This window comes from Salvelinus sp. IW2-2015, linkage group LG6.2, assembly GCF_002910315.2.
Source record: "Salvelinus sp. IW2-2015 linkage group LG6.2, ASM291031v2, whole genome shotgun sequence".
NCBI lineage: Eukaryota > Metazoa > Chordata > Actinopteri > Salmoniformes > Salmonidae > Salvelinus > Salvelinus sp. IW2-2015.
The window spans coordinates 19,928,722-19,942,437 of NC_036846.1; the positions used below are offsets into that span (position 1 = coordinate 19,928,722).

A 13,716-nucleotide genomic window follows, 5' to 3' on the forward strand; every position below is an offset into this window, starting at 1 on the left:
TTTGAATACTTATATTAAATGTAAATTCAGCAAAAAAAGAAACGCCCTTTTTCAGGACCCTGTCTTTCAAAGTTAATTGGTAAAAATCAAAATAACTTCAAAGATCTTCATTGTAAAGGGTTTAAACACGGTTTCCCATGCTTGTTCAATGAACCATAAACAATTAATGAACATGCACCTGTGGAATGGTCGTTAAGACACTAACAGCTTACAGACGGTAGGCAATTAGGGTCACGGTTATGAAAACGTAGGACACAAAAGAGGCCTTTCTACTGACTCTGAAAAAACACCAAAAGAAATATGCCCAGGGTCCCTGCTCATCTGCGTGAATGTGCCTTAGGCATGTTGCAAGGAGGCATGAGGACTGCAGATGGTGGCCAGGGCAATAAATTGAAATGTCCGTACTGTGAGATGCCTAGAACGGCGCTACAGGGAGACAGGACGGACAGCTGATCATCCTCGCAGTGGCAGACCATGTGTAACAACACCTGTACAGGATCTGTACATCTGAACATCACACCTGCCGGACAGGTACAGGATGGTAAAACAACTGACCGAGTTACACCAAGAATGTACACCAAGAATGCACAATCCCTACATCAGTGCTCAGACTGTCCGCAATAGCTGAGAGGGGCTGGACTGCAGGCTTGTAGGCCTGTTGTATGGTAGGTCCTCACCAGACATCACAGGCAACAACGTCGCCTATGGGCACAAAACCAACGTCGCTGGACAGGAGTGGCAGAAAGTGCTCTTCACTGACGAGTCGCGGTTTGTTCTCACCAGGGGTGATGGTCGGATTCGCGTTTATTGTCGAAGGAATGAGCATTACACCGAGGCCTGTACTCTGGAGTGGGATCGATTTGGAGGTGGAGGGTCCGTCATGTTCTGGGGCGGTGTGTCACAGCATCATCGAACTGAGCTTGTTGTCATTGCAGGCAATCTCAACGCTGTGCGTTACAGGGAAGACCTCCTCCCTCATGTGGTACCCTTCCTGCAGGCTCATCTTGACATGTCCCTCCAGCATGACAATGCCACCAGTCATACTGCTCGTTCTGTGCGTGATTTCCTGCAAGACAGGAATGTCAATGTTCTGCCATGGCCAGTGACGAGCCCGGATCTTAATCCTATTGCTCACATCTGGGACCTGTTGGATCGGAGGGTGAGGGCTAGGCCCCCCCCCCCACAGAAATGTCTGGGAATTTGCAGGTACCTTGGTGGAAGTGTGGGGTAACATATCTCAGCAAGAACTGGAAAATCTGGTGCAGTCCACAAGGAGGAGATGCACTGCAGTACTTAATGCAACTGGTTGCCACACCAGATACTGACGTTTACTTTCGATTTTGACTCGCCCCCTTTGTTCAGGGACACAMTATTCCATTTCTGTTTTTCACATGTCTGTGGAACTTGTTCATTTTGTCTCAGTTGTTGAATCTTATGTTCATACAAATATTTACACATGTTAAGTTTGCTGAAAATAAACGCAGTCGACAGTGAGTGGACATTTWATTTTTTGCTGAGTTTACTTCAGCAATTCTTTTTATGAAATAGCAACCAAATCTAAAAACCAGTTGGTCTTTGTCATTATGGGGTATTGTGTGCTGATTTGATGAGGGGGGGGGGGGATTAAATCAATTTTAGAATAAGGCTGTAACGTAACAAGATGTGGAAAAAGGGGTCTGAATATTTTCCAAAGGCACTGTATGTAGTGGCTGCCTAGTCTAATCCCATAGCACTGAGTAGACAACAATCTCCTCAAGGCTTGTTTGTTCCAGTCAGTGTGTGCTTCCACTGGGGTAGTGTGTGTTCTCGGAGGAGGTCTGTGTGTAAGGCAGGGTACTGGTTGTCACTTGGGGGTTAGTCCCTTGGGGTGTTCAGCTAAAGAGGGTTAACCCCAAGAGGGTTAAGTAGTTTGACACCAGCTCTATTTTGATACTAGTGAGAAGGCTGTGTGTGTGGGGTCATCATGATTTTCCTTATTTCAAATTGTATTTGTCACATGCACCAAATACATCTGGTGTAGACCGTGGTGTGAAATGCTTACTTACAAGCCCTTAACTAACACTTCTGTTAAAGAAATAGTTAAACTATTTAACACAATAAAATAACAATAATGAGGCTATATACAGGGGGTACTGAGTTAATGTGTGGGGGTACAGGTTAATTGTGGTAATTTGTACATGTAGGAGAGGTAGAGTGACTATGCATAGATAATAAACAGTAAGTAGCAGCAGTGTAAAAAGAAAGGGGGGGTCAATGTAAATATTCTGGGTGGCCATTTTTATTAATTTTTCAGCAGACTTATGGCTTGGGGGGGAAGAAGCTGTTAGGAGCCTTTTGGACCCAGACTTGGTGCTCTGGTGTGTGTTCCCTCTTCCCTGTGTGCTTCTTGTACCTAATTTAGATTTTTAATTACTCAGTTGTCAGGAAGTTGTGTCTTTTGGGGACGTTTCTCTCTCCCACAGTCAGGTAGACCCAGAAGGAGCTGAGAAGAAAGAAGAAAGTGATGCTGCCAACGAACCGGCAGAAGGAGAGGTGTGTGGGGGAGGGATGAAGAGAGAAGTAACACTAGAACCAGGGTTGCCCCCAGGCTTTTGATTAGAATCAGTAAACTGAACGAGAGATGCAGTTAAAGGTTTTGTAGCACTGCTTACTGCCCTTGCCAACGGACTGAAACTCAAATTAACCCCCTTTTCGTTGCTTTTCCCATTTTCTCTTTCTCTCCACCACAATGCTCCTCTTCCGCTCTTTCCATCGGTCTCCACGTTGGTTCTTTTGTTCCTTCCTAGACTGCAAACGAGGATGGAATGTGGGAGGAGACGTTCAAGTCGCACACAGACAACAAACCCAATGGTACGGATACTTCTCTGTGGACCTGTTGTTTCAGATAAATGGAGAGGTGAAAGAGGAGGCTTGCAATCAAATACTTGGTATTCTGATCCTGGGTCCTCATCTCCTGGAGATATTATTTTCTGATTGGATGAGTTTTATGACTTGCTTTAGGCACAGTGACCAGTGCTGAATGGGTTTTGAATGTAGTGTGTCCTGGTTGGCTGTTTTCTCCCGCAGGCCCTTCCTCCATTAGTCTGGACTTCTCTCTGCCAGGGGTAGAGCACGTCTACGGCATCCCGGAACACGCAGACAGTCTTAAACTCAAAACCACTGAGTGAGTGATACTGACATTGGCCCGTTATATTGGTTAATTGAGACCGTAGTTAATTAAGACTACTACATGTTTTCACATGGCTTTCCACCGTATGTATTTTCTGACGGTGCAGGACATCCTAATTAGTTCTGTTTGTTTATGCATTTTCTTTTGTTTTCAACYTTGTAGGTTGAAGATTTTTAAATAAGGTGAAATTAGACTATATGACTTATACAATAATATATGCCTATGTGTTTTCCAGTGGAGGGGATCCATACCGGTTGTTTAACCTAGACGTGTTCCAGTATGAGCTGTTCAACCCCATGGCCCTGTACGGTGCCATCCCTGTCATGCTGTCCCACAATGCACAGCGCACCATGGGCATCTTCTGGCTCAATGCTGCTGAGACCTGGGTGGACATCAGCTCCAACACCGCTGGCAAGGTAACACACACACACACACAGTCAGTAAATCCTTTTCTCCACGGTTCCCAGTGAGACACCTCTCAACCACCCTGTGTATAGACATTGAAGGGTACAGTCAGAGACAAACCAAACACACCCTCTTACCCCTACTCTGGTTCTCTCTGGTTGTATAGACTGTGTTTGGCCAGATGCTGGACTATGTTCAGGGCTCCAGTGAGACGCCACAGACAGACGTGCGTTGGATCTCAGAGAGCGGCATCATCGACGTCTTCATCATGCTGGGACCCACTCCCACTGATGTCTTCTCCCAGTACGCGTCACTCACAGGTCAGACTCCCACTACCGAAACCCAGTTCATATTCCCTGTCCACTTTGCCAGTTCACCAGTCTATTTTCTAAGTCCCTGTGGAGGTTAGTGTCGCAGATCTTGCTACTTCCCTCATATCACCCTCACACACTGCTCCAGGTACCCAGGCCTTCCCTCCCCTGTCTGCACTGGCCTACCACCAGTGCCGCTGGAACTACAATGACCAGGAAGATGTGGCGGCTGTGGACCAGGGCTTCGATGAGCATGACATCCCCTACGACTTTATCTGGCTGGACATAGAGCACACGGACGGCAAGCGCTACTTCACCTGGGACCCTCACAAGTTCCCCCAGCCCAAAGACATGCTGCAGGGCCTGATAGACAAGAGACGCAAGGTGAGCACATTTCTGGGTTCTGTCTTATTGGCACTCAACTGTTTAAATCGGTGGTTACCAAACCAGTTGATAGTGATTGACTTGTCCACCTCCAAGGCATTTCTAGTCGATCGCCAAACATTTCTGTTGGTGGTAGGGGCAGCCAATACAGCTGCCCTGCGGGCCGGGTAGGCAAACTGTTGCCATTTCATCGGTCTTACGGTACAAGCTTTACCTTCCCGGTGGGCCTGGAGAGGAAATCAAGTGCGCTATGCCATTCCTGGCCAATCAGATTGCTCAGATGACTGAGTCTGCAGTAACGTAGCAGGCATAAAATAAAGCTATGGTAAAGTTGATACTGTGAGTTCAAAACTTTTTAAACCTTGACTAGAAAGACACTGTCAATGAATACAGCAAAGAGCTGCTGTTTTTGAGTGAGTTCATGTTTAAGTTCTTACTCAGCACTGTCAACACTTTGTATTCAACACTTTGTATTCAACACTTTGTATTCAACACTTTGTATTCAACACTTTGTATTCAACACTTATTTATAAGCCATAAAATGATAGTTCTTCCTATTTCTACTCAGCGCTACAAGCATTGCAGCAGTAATGAATGAGTAGGAAAGTGTATTTATAGGCTTGCCTTGTTGTTAATATTAGCAGCTTGGGTCTTTTTTAATATCGAGGAATATTTCACTTTCTCTGTTTATAGGAGTAACAACATGAATTTATGGATGAGGCGGAAATAATGCGGTGCGACTCGAGTTTCACCATCAGCTGTAAGACGATGTCCCTTTTTGTCAGTGGAGGAAAGGGAGAGCGGAGGGATGTTGAGAGACGGACACTCYGTCTGCTGCTCTCTCCTTCCGCTGAGACGGACCATCAGATGCAGGCGCCATCAGCCCAGTAGAGCAAATTATTTAAATGTATGCTCACTTAGCTGTGCCTCACAAGTAATACAACAATGGATCTATTACCGGTGGGATCATATAGCCTACCTCAAATTTTGWAATATAATTTTAAAACATGTCTTGAACAACAATGCATTGGCAGGGCAATTCAAGCAAAGCCAGTATGCAGTGATAATGTATTGGGCCTATAGCTTACTGCACAAACCTCATTGCTACAGGACTGTTTTTAATTGATTAATGTTGCATAGGCTTACATTTTTTTWAAGTCGTGTTAATAAAAAAAATCTGAGGTAGATCTCGGCATGCATTTTGACTCGGTGATCTTGACTCAGAAAAGGTTGGTGACCACTGGTTTAAATGGTTGAAGAATGATAAAAGCCAAAGGTTCTGAGACAGGTTGACAAGTCATCTAATCTCAATTTTGCTGTTTTTTTCCTTCTCCCTCATTATCCCCCTCTACCATTAGATGGTGACCATTGTGGACCCCCACATCAAGGTGGACAGCAGCTACAAGATCCACAATGAGATCCGCTCCAAAGGCTTCTACGTCAAAAACAAAGATGGTGGAGACTACGAGGGCTGGTGCTGGCCTGGTAAGAGACTGGGAAATTAGTCTGACCCACAATCAAAGAAGAACACATTGCAGTTACTCAACATCTCTCTCTAATCTTTCCCTTTTCTACTCTAGGTAATTCTGGTTACCCAGACTTTACCAACCCTGAGATGAGAGCTTGGTGGGCCAGTATGTTTGCCTACGATCAGTATGAGGTAAGTCCGTTTTAGGCTGTGGCGGTTACGGAATTTCGTCAGCCGTTGATTGTCAAGCAAATAACTGTCAGTCTCAKGGTAATTGACTGTTAATTAACAAACACATTTAGCATCTCCTGGCTTCCACACACAGCTTACAAGTCACTGATGCAGACCTTTTGGAACATTTACATTTTAAAAGTCTAATAAGTCCATGTAATATAGCCTACACCTTCACAATAAATCCATGTAATATAGCCTACACCTTCACAATAAATCCATGTAATATAGCCTACACGCTTCACAATAAATCCATGTAATATAGCCTACACCTTCACAATAAATCCATGTAATATAGCCTACACCTCACAATAAATCCATGTAATATAGCCTACACCTTCACAATAAATCCATGTAATATAGCCTACACCTTCCAATAAATCCATGTAATATAGCCTACACCTTCCAATAAATCCATGTAATATAGCCTACACCTTTACAATAAATCCATGTAACTATAGCCTACACCTTCACAATAAATCCATGTAATATAGCCTACACCTTCACAATAAATCCATGTAATATAGCCTACACCTTCACAATAAATCCATTCTTTATTTTAGGCGGGTCTAAAGAAATATGATATGAAGAAAATGTTGTCTATTTCAGAAGAACAGAGTAGCATACTCGGAGTTGACATATGGCTGTGGGCTACACATTTAGCAGGCAAGATTTGCTTAGAGTTCCGTGTCATTATTTTATAGTATGAAAAATACAATTGAACAAAGCTGAATAAAATAAAGGTTATTATTTGAGGGAATGCGCAGATGCGGATTTTGTGTCAGGCGGTTAACTTCTTATGGCTGCAATCCCGTTAACGGGATGATATGACAACAGCCAGMGAAAGTGCAGGGCGCCAAATTCAAACAAATCTCATAATTAAAATTCCTCAAACATACATGTATTTTATACCATTTTAAAGGTAATCTTGTTGTTAATCCCACCAAAGTGTCCGATTTCAAATAGGCTTTACAGCAAAAGCACCACAAACGATTGTTAGGTCACCGCAAAATCACAGAAAAACAGTCATTTTCCCAGCCAAAGACAGGAGTCACAAAAAGCAGAAATAGAGATAAAATGAATCACTAACCATTGATGATCTTCATCAGATGACACTCATAGGACTTCATGTTACACAATACATATATGTTTTGTTCGATAAAGTTCATATTTATATCCAAAAACCTCAGTTTACATTGGCGCCATGCTCAGAAATGCCTCCAAAATATCCAGAGAAATTGCAGAGAGCCACGTCAAATAACATAAATACTCATCATAAACTTTGATGAAAGATACATGTTTTACATAGAATTAAAGATACACTTGTTCTTAATGCAACCGKTGTGTCAGATTTCAAAAAGCTTTACGGCAAAAGCACAATATTCAATAATCTGAGAACAGCTTTCAGCCACAAAAGGAAGCCATACAGTTACCCGCCAAATTGCGCAGTCAACAAAACTCATAAAAAGCATTATAAATCTTCACTTACCTTTGCTGATCTTCGTCGGAATGCACTCCCACTTCCACAAGAAATGTTCGGTAATGTCCATCATTTATGTCCAAATAGCTATTTTTGTTAGCGTGTTTGGTAAACAAATCCAAAGTCAGAAAGCGCGTTCACTAAAAGCTGACGAAATGTCAAAGTTCCGTAACAGTAGAAACATGTCAAACGATGTATTGAATCAATCTTTAGAATGTTTTTAGCATAAATCTTCAGTAATGTTCCAACCGGAGAATTACATTGACTTCACATATGCGATGGAACAGAGCTCCCTCTCATGTGAACGCGCATGGCCAGGTCGTGGTAGACCTGACTATTTCCTGTCTCCTTCGGCCCCACTTCACAGTAGAGGCATCAGACAAGGTTCTACAGACTGTTGACATCTAGTGGAAGCCGTAGGAAGTGCAAACTCATCCATATCCCACTGTTTGTTCAATAGGGGCTGTGTTGAAAATCTACCAACCTCAGAATTCCCACTTCCTGTTTGGATTTCTTCTCAGGTGTTTGCCTGCCATATGAGTTCTGTTATACTCACAGACATCATTCAAACAGTTTTAGAAACTTCCGAGTGTTTTCTATCCAATACGAATAATAATATGCATATATTAGCAACTGGAACTGAAGAGCAGGCAGTTTACTATGGGCACCTCTGTGCACCTTTCATCCAAGCTACTCAATACTGCCCCTGCAACCATAAGAAGTTAACAAAGAAATAGGTACTCCTATATGCTAAATTTAGAGTTATCAATGTAACTTTACTTGTTCTCCAAACGTTGGGCTGTATGTTTTGATTTTAAATGCATTGTAAAGCTATATGATGCGACTCTGATTTGAAAAAAAGTAGCTTGAAAGGCATGAGCTCTGCTTTGTTTTTTACACAGCCTCTACACACTTCGTCAGTCTCTCATTCACAATTTGAGAAGCACTTGATAATGCCTAGAATTTCCCGGCAGCATCCCCTTTGTGTGGCCATATTGCACCCTAAAATAATCCATGCCTTTTGCAGCCCTTCTCCCTGAGTGCTTCCTGCTCCGAAGCACCTCTCATCTCACTCACACGGCTCTCCATCACGTGATCAGGTCTTTCTCATAGGCTGCAAGTGAAGACGGACACATCGGGGATGCAGTTGCACGTGTCCTTATCCAATTCTGTGGTGCATATTGAAGATATTGGAAGAACTGTCCTCATTTACTTTTTGTCAGCCAACAAGATGAGTAGGCCTAACAAACAGCAAAATAACTAGCCTATGTCAATCTACTATCCCCCATAGTACAAAAGTTGACCTATTCTGTGCGAGAAATAAATATTTCAAACAGTGTGGGACAGTGGTGGGATGCGATAGATCCCAAATTAATACAACCACTAGCATCATCAACAACAAAAGAATTATGCAATGAGGCTGACACAACAGATCAGAATGTTTAGCTTAAAATGTTAATAAACTATTAGGCTATTTCTTCATAGTTGTGATACAAACCTTATCAAAACATATAGGTCTATGGGCTAGGCTACATGAGGTGTTGAAGAAATGTCTGTTGAACTATGATTTGAACAAGTCACAAGGCATTGTTTCTTGCCTTAAACTGGCCATCATTCACAAGTGATGAGCTAATATTGTCACCCATCAGACTTCTTGAGTTAGTTTTGTCTTTACATATACTAAAAAATATTTATGTGTGACATTAGTTTTGATTTAGAATGGATCATTATCATGCACCTCTTGAAACGAGCACAGGGGAAATACTACATTTCTGTACTTAAATAGTTTCATTTTCATGCCAGCCAGGTAGGCTATACTCCTGTTGTAAAGAGAAGCAATGTGCTTAATATGAGGAAAGTTGAGAAACAAATATAGTAGGCCTAGCCTATAGAAAMCTGTTGGGATCCTCTTATTAGTGGCCAAAACTGTTTTTTCACACAATTGCATAGCCTGTAGAAATATTGCGCACCATGAGCTGATGGGCCCTCATGAATTGTTTGATTAGATTTGTATTGATGTCAGAGTGATTAGAGGGACAATAGAGTGCTGAATACCAGGCAGTTAGCAAGTTTGGTAGGCTACTAATGACCAGCAGCATCTGAGCTTGGAGAAGCCTAATTAACTCGACTAAACGGTCACGTGGCATTTGACTCGTGACCGCCGGTGTGGCGGTAATACGGTCACCGCAACAGCCCTACATGAAGTGTGGGGTGGTCACCGCAACAGCCCTAGTCCCTTCTGCCCGGGTTTGACTTTTGCCATGTCGTCTCATTCCCTGTGTCATTCTTTTGCTGAAATATCTCTTCCCCATCTGATCTCAGGGATCCATGGAGAACATGTATACATGGAACGATATGAACGAGCCGTCAGTGTTTAACGGACCAGAGGTCACCATGCATAAAGATGCCCTGCACGGGAACTGGGAGCACCGTGACCTCCACAACCTCTACGGACTCTATGTGGTGAGTGTGTGTGACTGTGTTGTATGTGCTCATCTTCACTCTAGTAGAACTGGGACTTGCAATTGCAATGGTAGACTTTTTCTTGAAGAAATTACTGTTGGATTGTTTGAATGTTTGAGTTTTGCTGCTTGAACTTGCAGTAACCACCCTCTCTTCTCTCCCTCAGCAAATGGCCACAGCAGAGGGTCTGATTGAGCGTTCAGGGGGAGTGGAGAGGCCGTTTGTCCTGACCAGAGCCTTCTTCGCTGGCTCCCAGCGCTACGGTGCTGTGTGGACAGGTGATAACACTGCTGAGTGGGACCATCTGAAGATCTCCATCCCCATGTGTCTCAGTCTGGGCCTGGTTGGTGTTTCTTTCTGTGGAGGTGAGTCTGACTCAGTCTTAGAGAGAACCTCTATTTTCCTCTCCACTAAAAGTCACAGCTAAGCAATTAATACATCGGAAATATTTTGCACAATTTTATGTTGCCGTTATCGGCTTGTTTACATTACATTTATTATGATTCATTGCCTGTTTCTTTAAACCCCACCACATTGTAAATGGTTATTGGTTATTCTACCACTCCTGTCCTCGTTTCTCCCCCTCGTAGCTGATGTGGGTGGTTTCTTCAAGTCTCCCAGTACTGAGCTCCTGGTGCGTTGGTACCAGACGGGGGCATACCAACCCTTCTTCCGGGCCCATGCCCATCTGGACACCCCACGCAGGGAGCCCTGGCTGTTTGGCCCAGAGAACACTGCTCTGATCAGGGAGGCTGTCCGCCAGCGTTACGCCCTCCTGCCCTACTGGTACCAGCTGTTCTACCACGCCCACTACTCTGGCCAGCCTGTCATGAGACCTCTGTGGGTGGAGTATCCTCAGGATACGGCCACATTCTCCATGGATGACCAGTTRCTGCTTGGTGAGTGAGATCATGTTATATTTATCTGTTATTCCCTAGTATAACTCCGTGTCAATAGATATTCCTGTCTTTGCTCATCCGTTATGACTGATGCCATGACTGAGTCACATTCCATCTATCCTGCTGTTTCAGGGAGAGATCTGCTGGTGCACCCTGTTACTGAGGAGGGGGGCAGGGGTGTTACTGCCTACCTGCCTGGAAAAGGAGAGGCGAGTCCATCTCAGGAACTGTCATAACATTGTCACTATGTCTTATGTAGGTTATATGTCAGCCGTCTAATTGAAACCCTCGCCTAACTGCTCTGTTCTGTGTCCTTCAGGTCTGGTTTGACGTCCACACGTTCCAGAAACACAACGGAGCCCAGAACCTCTACATCCCTGTCACCATCAGCTCTGTAAGAAACTCTACAACACACTCACAACCAGTCTGTCATGACCAGGGGGCTACATGCTTAGTTAAACAGTCACATACAGTTAAGATTACATCRTGTAAGTGCTGTTGAGAGAATTGTGTAAGCTTGGAGAGACACTCCCTGTTTGTCTCGTTACCAGATTCCGGTATTCCAGCGCGGTGGTTCAATTATTCCCAGGAAGGCCCGGGTTCGACGGTCATCATCCTGCATGGAACATGACCCCTACACCTTATTCGTTGCGCTCAGCCCCAAGGTAAAACAAACACAGACATTGTCACTTATACACTAAATGTTCCCCATTTTAGATGGATTTCTGAAGCAGGAGAAGTGGGATTCGGGATTTGACCTTTTTTACGTSCATTACAGAGATTTGCCCAGGGTGAGCTCTACATAGATGACGGCCACACCATGAACTTTGACAAACGGAAACAGTTCATCCACAGAAGACTTTCCTTTGCCAATAACGCCCTGTCCTCCAGGTCTGTRAGATCATTTTTCTCTCTCCAAATTGTTTAGTCATTATTATTCTCCTTSCTTTTTGTCTAACTCCGATTTCCCTTTCTCTCCCTGCAGAAACCTGGCCCCTGGTTCCCAGTTTATCACTCCCTCCTGGATTGAGAAGATTGTCATATTGGGGGCCAGTAAGCCCAGCAAGGCCACTCTGAAGACTCCTGGTGAGTTCTTCCAGTGTCTTATTCATACTATGGATTAGTGTGCCAAATTAATTTGCCAGTAAATCATTGTGTTTGAATGTTGGCAATCGAGACGGAAACAGTTTGGCAATAAACTATACTGAACAAAAATATAAACGCAACATGTAGCAATTTCAACGATTTTACTGAGTTACAGTTCATATAACGAAATCAGTCAATTTAAATAAATAAATTAAAGGCTTTATCTATGGATTTCACATGACTGGGGAGCCAGGCCCAGCCAATCCAGAATTAGTTTTTCCACACTAAAGGGCTTTATTACAGACAAATACTCCTCAGTTTCATCAGCTGGCAGATCTCAGACGATCCTGCAGGTGAAGAAGCCGGATGTGGAGGTCCTGGGCTGGCATGGTTACACGTAGTCTGCGGTTGACATACATACGGATGACATACTGCAGATTTCTCTAAAACGACGAATGTGGCTTATGGGTAAATTAATGTGCATTTCTCTATCTGGCAACAGCTCTGGTGGACATTCCTGCTGTCAGCATGTCAATTGCACGCTCCCTCAAAACTTAAGATATCTGTGGCATTGTGTTATGTGACAACTGCACATTTGAGTGGCCTTTTTGTCCCCAGCACAAGGTGCACCTGTGTAATGATCATGCTGTTTAATCAGCTTCTTGATATGCCATACCTGCCAGGTGGATGGATTATCTTGGCAAGGAGAAATGCTCACTAACAGGGATGTAAACAAATGAATGCACTGAAATTTGAGAGAAACGAACTTTTTGTGCGTATGGAAAATGTATGGGATCTTTTATTTCAGCTCATGAAACATGGGACCAACACTTGTTGTTTATATTTTTGTTCTGTCATTTTTTTGTGTATCTTTCACTGTGGGTATAATGGCAGGTCATACAATAAATGACTGTTATTGCTATGTTCTGATGTCTTTTTCTCTGTAGATGGCAAGGAGAATCTGCTGGAGTTTGAGTTTGATGCCTCTATGTCGGTGTTAACCCTTCGTAAGCCAGGCGTCAACGCAGGGGRGGACTGGACTGTGGTGCTTCAGTAACCATGGAGATGAGAAATGGAGGGGGAGGGCTGAACCCGACTGAACAGGAAAGGATGAGAGAGATGGAGGAACTGAGTGGACACGGGTTGCAATCGTAACGCACCAAGCAAGATATTGGAACGACTGCTCTGTGGTACTCAGACTGGACAGGTGATACAGGACTATTCTCTCACACACACACACTTTCATAACAAGCTTGCGCACACAAACACACGTGGACAGGGATTTGTTCTGTAGATCTGAACTGGTTACTAGGTAGATTGTTCTTTGTTAGCGGCATTTAGGGCAAAATTCTCGAATTCAAATRATGGTATCATTGTCGTTAATGTATTGGGAGTACTCAGACGTTCAAGTCTGATGGATGATTATTTTAGGTTTTCCATCAAGTATGCTGTAGATGTAAAAGATCATTGAATAAGTTTGCTGACAAAATTAAGACACTCATTCAGACAGTTTAGTTAGTATCTGTTTAATTCCATATCTGGTCATCTCTTATGACTTTAAATTCTTATATTTTTCATGTTTTCATTCCATTACATATTCCCCCTGTAATTACTGAAGAGAAATCGACAGGAAAGCCAAACAGCTCCTTTTGCTTTCAGTTTATGTGCCACATTCTATTCAGGTTTTATTAGGGGGGGTTAGAAACTCTCCACCAATCATGAATGCTGCACTGATCAAGATCTGTAAATGTCATGTGCATCTCTCTAATTGCCATAAGGTGTATTGAGTCTTATCTCTGATATTCCTAATTTAAGGTTGG

At 43.4% G+C, this 13,716-nt stretch overlaps 1 protein-coding gene across 3 annotated transcripts in view; it reads left to right on the top strand.

The window, feature by feature from the left end:
- The window catches only part of ganabb (glucosidase II alpha subunit b), a 27,054-nt gene extending 13,466 nt beyond the window's left edge, over positions 1 to 13,588 (top strand). For all 3 annotated transcript variants that reach the window (XM_023990370.2, XM_023990371.2, XM_070444284.1), the window contains exons 6-22: positions 2,463 to 2,532; positions 2,787 to 2,850; positions 3,067 to 3,163; positions 3,405 to 3,585; positions 3,741 to 3,894; positions 4,034 to 4,269; positions 5,628 to 5,754; positions 5,850 to 5,929; positions 9,771 to 9,911; positions 10,078 to 10,276; positions 10,502 to 10,810; positions 10,943 to 11,019; positions 11,130 to 11,204; positions 11,362 to 11,475; positions 11,589 to 11,701; positions 11,796 to 11,896; positions 12,844 to 13,588. In XM_023990370.2, coding sequence (XP_023846138.1) covers positions 2,463 to 2,532; positions 2,787 to 2,850; positions 3,067 to 3,163; positions 3,405 to 3,585; positions 3,741 to 3,894; positions 4,034 to 4,269; positions 5,628 to 5,754; positions 5,850 to 5,929; positions 9,771 to 9,911; positions 10,078 to 10,276; positions 10,502 to 10,810; positions 10,943 to 11,019; positions 11,130 to 11,204; positions 11,362 to 11,475; positions 11,589 to 11,701; positions 11,796 to 11,896; positions 12,844 to 12,953 — 2,248 coding nt within the window. In that variant the 3' untranslated portion in view covers positions 12,954 to 13,588. The remainder of the gene's footprint in view (positions 1 to 2,462; positions 2,533 to 2,786; positions 2,851 to 3,066; positions 3,164 to 3,404; positions 3,586 to 3,740; positions 3,895 to 4,033; positions 4,270 to 5,627; positions 5,755 to 5,849; positions 5,930 to 9,770; positions 9,912 to 10,077; positions 10,277 to 10,501; positions 10,811 to 10,942; positions 11,020 to 11,129; positions 11,205 to 11,361; positions 11,476 to 11,588; positions 11,702 to 11,795; positions 11,897 to 12,843) is intronic.
- The last annotated feature ends 128 nt before the right edge of the window (positions 13,589 to 13,716 follow it).